This window comes from Salmo salar, chromosome 17 (genome assembly GCF_965601325.2).
Source record: "Salmo salar chromosome 17, fSalSal1, whole genome shotgun sequence".
Lineage (NCBI taxonomy): Eukaryota > Metazoa > Chordata > Actinopteri > Salmoniformes > Salmonidae > Salmo > Salmo salar.
The window spans coordinates 7,432,268-7,439,101 of record NC_138307.1 but is presented as its reverse complement, the minus strand read 5'-3'; the positions used below and the strand labels follow the sequence as shown (position 1 = coordinate 7,439,101).

Below are 6,834 nucleotides of genomic sequence, written 5' to 3'. Positions count from 1 at the left end.
TAATTGGTAGATTTGGATAGAAAACACTCAAAAGTTTCCAAAACTGTTAAAATAATGGCAAAAACCTGAGAAAAATCCATCCAGGAAGTAAGATTTTTTTATTTTTGTAGTTTTCTATTGAATGCCATTACAGTATCCATTGACTTAGGACTCAAATTGCACACCCTATGGCTTCCACTAGATGTCAACAGTCTTTAGAAACTGTTTCAGGCTTGTATTCTGAAAAATGAGGGAGTAAGACCACTTTGACTGAGTGGACCATTCAGTGTCAGAGGTTTTTCATGCGCGCGATTGAGAGCACGCCTTACTCGTTTTCCTTTTATATTGACAAAGCTTTTGTACGGTTGAAATGTTATTGATTATTATGACTAAAAACAATGTGAGGATTGTTTATAAACAACATTTGACATGTTTCTACTAACTTGACTGATACTTTTCAGATTTTTTGTCTGTCTGTTGTGACTGCCTTTGAGCCTGTGGATTACTGAACAAAACGCGTGAACAAAACTGAGGTTTTTGGATATAAAGAGGGACTTTATCGAACAAAATGAACATTTATTGAGTAAATGGGAGTCTTGTGAGTGCAACCTATGAAGATCATCAAAGGTAAGTGATTCATTTTATCACTATTTCTGACTTGTGTAACTCCTCTACTTGGCTGGTAACTGTTTGTAATGATTTGTCTGCTGGGCGCTGTTCTCAGATAATCGCATGGTATGCTTTCGCCGTAAAGCCTTTTTGAAATCTGACACCGTGGTTGGATTAACAAGAAGCTAATCTTTAAACCGATGTATAACACTTGTATGTTTTATGAATTTTTACAATGAGTATTTCTGTTTTTGAATTTGGCGCTCTGCAACTTCACTGGATGTTTGCCAGGTAGGACGGTAGTGTCCCACACCCCCTAGAGAGGTTAAACAGGTCAACATTCACAAGGCCGCAAGGCCAGACGGATTACCAGGACGTGTACTCCGAGCATGCGCTGACCAACTGGCAAGTGTCTTCACTGACATGTTAACCTCTCCCTGTCTGAGTCTGTAATACCAACATGTTTCAAGCAGACCACCATAGTCCCTGTGCCCAAGAACACTAAGGTAACCTGCCTAAATGACTATCGACCCGTAGCACTCACGTCTGTAGCAATGAAGTGCTGGTCATGGCTCACATCAACACCATTATCCCAGAAACCCTAGACCCACTCCAATTTGCATACTGCCCCAACAGATCCACAGATGATGCAATCTCTATTGCACTCCACACTGCCCTTTCACACCTGGACAAAAGGAACATCTATGTGAGAATGCTATTCATTGACTACAGCTCAGCGTTCAACACCATAGTGCCCTCAAAGCTCATCACTAAGCTAAGGACCCTGGGACTAAACACCTCCCTCTGCAACTGGATCCTGGACTTCCTGACGGGGCGCCCCAAGGCGGTAAGGGTTGGTAACAACACATCCGCCACGCTGATCCTCAACACAGGGGCCCCTCAGGGGTGCGTGCTCAGTCCCCTCCTGTACTCCCTGTTCACTCATGACTGCATGGTCAGGCACAACTCCAACACCATCATTAAGTTTGCCGATGACCCAACAGTGGTAGACCTGATCACCAATAACGACGAGACAGCATATAGGGAGAAGGTCAGAGACCTGGCCGTGTAGTGCCAGGACAACAACCTCTCCCTCAACGTGATCAAGAGTAAGGAGATGATTGTGGACTTCAGGAAACAGCAGAGGGTGCACCCCCTATCTACATCGACGGCAGCGCAGTGGAGAAGGTTGAAAGCTTCAAGTTCTTTGGCATACATTTCACTGACAAACTGAAATGGACCACCCACACAGACGATGTGGTGAAGAAGGCACAACAGAGCCTCTTCAACCTCAGGATGCTAAAGAAATGTGGCTTGGCACCTAAAACCCTCACAAACTTTTACAGATGCACAATTGAAAGCATCCTGTCAAGATGTATCACTGCCTGGTACGGCAATGCTCTCCAGAGGGTGGTGCGGTCTGCCCAACGCCCAACGCAGGGCAAACTACCCGCCCTCCAGGACACCTTCAGCACCTGCTGTCACAGGAAGGCCAAAAAGATCATCAAGGACATCAACCACACAAGCCGCTGCCTGTTCACCACGCTATCATCCAGAAGGTGAGTTCAGTACAGGTGCATCAAAGCTGGGACCGAGAAACTGAAAAACAGCTTCTATCTCAAGGCCATCAGACTGTTAAACAGCCATCACTAGCACATTAGAGGCTGCTGCCTATAGGCATAGACTAGAAATCACTGGCCACTTTAAGGAATGGAACACTAGTCACTTTAATAATGTTTACGTATCTGGCATTACTCATCTCATGTAATATACACTGTATTCTATACTATTCTACGGTATCTTAGTCACTTAATAATGTTTACATATCTTGCATTACTCATCTCATATGTATATACTCTATTCTATACTATTCTACTGTATCTTAGTCCGTTCTGACATTGCACGTCCATATGTATATAGTCTTAATTCATTCCTGCTTAGATTTGTGTGTATGTTGTGTAATTTATTAGATATTACTTGTTAGATATCACTGCACTGTCGGAGCTAGAAGCACAAGCATTTCGCTACACCCGCAATAACATCTGCTAAACATGTGTATGTGATGGATTTTACAATTTGATTTGATGTATATATTACCTCAACTAACCGGTGCCCCCGAACATTGACTCTGTACCGGTACCCCCTGTCTATAGCCTCGCTATTGTTATTTTACTGCTGCTCTTTAATTATTTCTTACTTTTATTTCGTATTTTTTTGGTTATTTTTCTTAACCGCATTGTTGGTTAATGGCTTGTAAGTAAGCATTTCACTGTAAGGTCTACACTTGCATGTGACAAATAAAATGTGATTTAAATAGTAAATTAATGGTACCCAATCTATCTGCATTGACCCTATCTTGCATTGACCCTACGCACACTCACTTGACAAAATATACACAGCATGTACACACTCACTGACACACATACATTGACACTCAAAACCCATACACATACACATTCACTACATATGCACAAATAGACATAACACACACACACACACATACCATACCAAATCAACACAAACACACAAACATTTATCTATCCTGATGCCTAGTTACTTTACCCTGCCTTCATGTAAACTCAGCAAAAAAAGAAGCATCCCTTTTTCAGGACCCTGTCTTTCAAAGATAATTCGTAAAAATCCAAATAACTTCACAGATCTTCATTGTAAAGGGTTTAAACACTGTTTCCCATGCTTGTTCAATGAACCATAAACAATTAATGAACATGCACCTGTGGAATGGTCATTAAGACACTAACAGCTTACAGACTGTAGGCAATTAAGGTCACAGTTATGAAAACGTAGGACACTAAAGAGGCCTTTCTACTGACTCTGAAAAACACCAAAAGCGAGATGCCCAGGGTCCCTGCTCATCTGTGTGAACATGCCTTAGGAATGCTGCAAGGAGGCATGAGGACTGCAGATGTGGCCATCCTGTACCTGCGGGACAGGTACAGGATGGCAACAACAACTGCCCGAGTTACACCAGGAACGCACAATCCCTCCATCAGTGCTCAGACTGTCCGCAATAGGCTGAGAGAGGATGGACTGAGGAGGGTGAGGGCTAGGGCCAATCCCCCTCAGAAATGTCAGGGAACTTGCAGGTGCCTTGGTGGAAGAGTGGGGTAACATCCCACAGCAAGAACTGGCAAATCTGGTGCAGTCCATGAGGAGGAGATGCACTGCAGTACTTAATGCAGCTGGTGGCCACACCAGATACTGACTGTTACTTTTGATTTTGACCCCCCTTTTGTTCAGGGACACATTTTTTCCATTTCTGTTAGTCACATGTCTGTGGAACTTGTTCAGTTTATGTTTCAGTTGTTGAATCTTGTTATGTTCATACAAATATTTACACATGTTAAGTTTGCTGAAAATAAACGCAGTTGACAGTGGAGAGGACATTTCTGTTTTTGCTGAGTTTACATATCTACCTGAAATACTTTGTACTTTGCACATTAATCTGGTACTGGTACTCTCTGTAAATAGCTCCATTCTTGTGTATTTTATTTTATTTTATTTCTTGTGTTACTATTTTATTTGTATTATTATTTGGAAACTCATGCATCATTGGGAAGGGCTTGTAAGCAAGCATTTCACGTTAAAGTTTACACCAGTAGTAAATAAAATACAAATATTGGTTACATACACATATTTAGCAGATGTTATTGCGGGTGTAGCGAAATGCTTGTTTTCCTAGCTCCAACAGTGCAGTAATATTCGGCGCATGTGACAAATAAAAATGTATTTGAGTTGATATAGTACTAGGGAAGCTCTAATGCAAAACATAATATTCCTATCATAATCTGTAGGCTAAACTGATCACAATATAATATGACTATAGGCCTAAAACAATTAGCTACATAAGGACCATATCATTTTTGGTTTTAATTCATGTAGGCTAATAGAATAGCTCTGTATGTGACACTGTGTTCTGAGGACCACCAAGCTGTTCCAAAATCCTGTGATCCACAATATCGGGGACATCTGTTTCAGTGCAGATTTTGCACTCCCATGACAATTGTGTTGTGTCCTTAAATGTTTATAGCAGTTCCAGCCACATTGCGGAACGAACCTCAGGGGGGAGAGTATGGGCAGTTCATGTCCTCACTCAGAGCAAAGGGTTCATGTTTTTCAAACTCCACATGTCTCTTGTAGCCTTTTATGCAAAAATATTATGGATTCTTGTAAGAGGGTTCACTTTGGGATAACTTTTTAACTCATTACACAACACTGTGTGTGTGTGTGTGTGTGTGTGTGTGTGTGTGTGTGTGTGTGTGTGTGTGTGTGTGTGTGTGTGTGTGTGTGTGTGTGTGTTTGTGTTTTGTCCTGTCCTCTCATCCTCCCTCTCAGGAGCAGCCACAGTGGTCCACCACCATAGATGGTATCTTCCCATAAATGATCTGCTCCATGCGGTTGAAGTAGAGCATGTTGATGGGGGACATTTTAGTTGGAGTACAACAGGGCCCTGTGGTACCCCGGGGGTTAGCCTTGTTCACCAGGTGAGTGTGGGGGTACTTCTGGAGGTGCATGTACTCACACTCTCCAGAGCAGTAGTTGGCTTTGTAGCGTTTGGGGGCAATGATCCAGTCCCACCCAAAGGCCTCAAAGTCAACAGTGAGGGGGTAGCGGCAGCACCGTGTCTCTGAGGACTCTTCATCACAGTCCAGGCCTGAGGCCCTCCGGGAACGTTTTAGGTTGTCCAATATCTTCACCTCCACGAAGGGTTGCTGTGAATGGAATGACAATAAGAATGAAATCCAAAACAAAACACCACTGCAAACATCTGGTGGCATAACTCTGATGGAATGAAATCTCCACTGTGGATGGATTATGTGTATACATGGTTATCAATAATAATATATTTGTTTAAACCTTGTAACCAACCTATTATGATGCCTAAAGGCAAAATCACTTTCCAAATCATTATGATATAATTACATTCCAGATGGTAGTCAGCCTACACTGTAGGCCTGTACTTACCAGTCCCTCTTCTCCCAGCTCCGCTACCGTGACTGCCAAGTCCTGCCCTTTCGAATCATAAGCTTTGATCTCGAGACCATAATGAGTTTCTGGCTGACGAAGCCAGGTTTTGAGTAATTGATTGATGTCTACACTTTGCCAAGAGCTTGCACCAGAAGCCACATCGATCTTCAGGGAGAGGATCCGTATGCGTGAGTTTCCCTCAGTGGTTGCTTTTATGCGGGAGATTTGCAAGAAGACAGTTGTGACTGTGTCAGCTGGTCGCAGGTGCACCCAAAGTTGTGCATGTAAAATGTTGTTAGGTCGAATCTTCGGACTGAGATTGAAGAAACAACAAGATGGTATTCCTTCTTGTTGTGACATTGGTCCAGCTAAAAAGAGAAGAGTTAGAATAAGTCCCAGTTTTGTCTATTTGGAACCCAATTAAGCACAGCACACCGGTGAATTTACGCACAGACTTTTCTGGTTGCATGGCACATGGCAGGCATAAACTACCCACTTTTGTATGAGCAAATACTTCATTACTTACGTTTTGCCATGGTTATGATCGTTTCAGTGGTGGCACGCTCCTCATCCTCCACACGATGCTCATACTGGTCTATAAGTTGTGTCAAGGGAGGCGCTTTCGGTAAGAGCTGCCTGATCATTTCTCGGCTGATGTTTGGAGCCTGCTCGAGCCTCAGAATGCTGAGAATTTGGGATCTGATGTTGTGGAGTCTCATTTGTCTGCTCTGCTCTCTGAACTCGCAGTTTGAGCATTGCTGTACTTCTCCCTCTTCTGTTGTTACGTTGGCTAGGCGCCTCGTGGTTTCATTCATCCCCATGGTGGTGCCAAGTACACCTAAGAGTGTCAGGTAAAGCATAAATTGCATCCTGTCACTTGTCTTTTTAATCCCACTTTGGACAGAATAGCCTATTCCAAGCCTATATAACACAGTGACAAATATTTTAATGACTATTTTTTATAATCTCCCCATCTCCCTTTTATGATTCTGATTGGCTACATTAGAGATGAATGTTTTGTTTCAGTTTTAAAGAGATAGGCAGCTTTAAAATGCTACAGGCCAATTACTGAAAGCATGTAAAATCTGTAGCTATGTTTCCATCTTATTGGCAACAGATTTTCATGCGAATATTCTAGACTCCACTTAAAGAAAATATAAAAATGTTCCACCTGTGGTGTGTTTCCACCAAAATGACTGGTTGTGAATACAAATCAGTGCCTGATGACGTAGTGCACACAAAATGTACGCCTACTTTTTC

The 6,834-nt window shown here is 42.5% G+C and overlaps 1 protein-coding gene across 1 annotated transcript; it reads right to left on the bottom strand.

Moving 5' to 3' along the window:
- Positions 1-1,392: 1,392 nt before the first annotated feature.
- On the bottom strand, positions 1,393-6,504 carry LOC106575216 (growth/differentiation factor 8). The gene is made up of 3 exons (XM_014151576.3): positions 6,101-6,504; positions 5,572-5,942; positions 1,393-5,318 (listed from the first exon to the last, which is right to left on the bottom strand). The coding sequence occupies exons 1-3, from the start codon at positions 6,441-6,443 to the stop codon at positions 4,938-4,940; spliced, it is 1,095 nt and encodes a 364-aa protein (XP_014007051.1). The 5' UTR covers positions 6,444-6,504; the 3' UTR covers positions 1,393-4,937.
- Between the last annotated feature and the right edge of the window lie 330 nt (positions 6,505-6,834).

Excerpts from the sequence above, each read along its gene's own strand:
- LOC106575216 (XM_014151576.3), bottom strand. The coding sequence starts at position 6,443 with ATGCAATTTATGCTTTACCTGACACTCTTAGGTGTACTTGGCACCACC. Across the intron at positions 5,943-6,100 it reads GATCATAACCATGGCAAAAC|CTGGACCAATGTCACAACAA; the intron begins GTAAGTAATGAA and ends TTCTCTTTTTAG. Across the intron at positions 5,319-5,571 it reads AGCTGGGAGAAGAGGGACTG|CAACCCTTCGTGGAGGTGAA; the intron begins GTAAGTACAGGC and ends TTCCATTCACAG.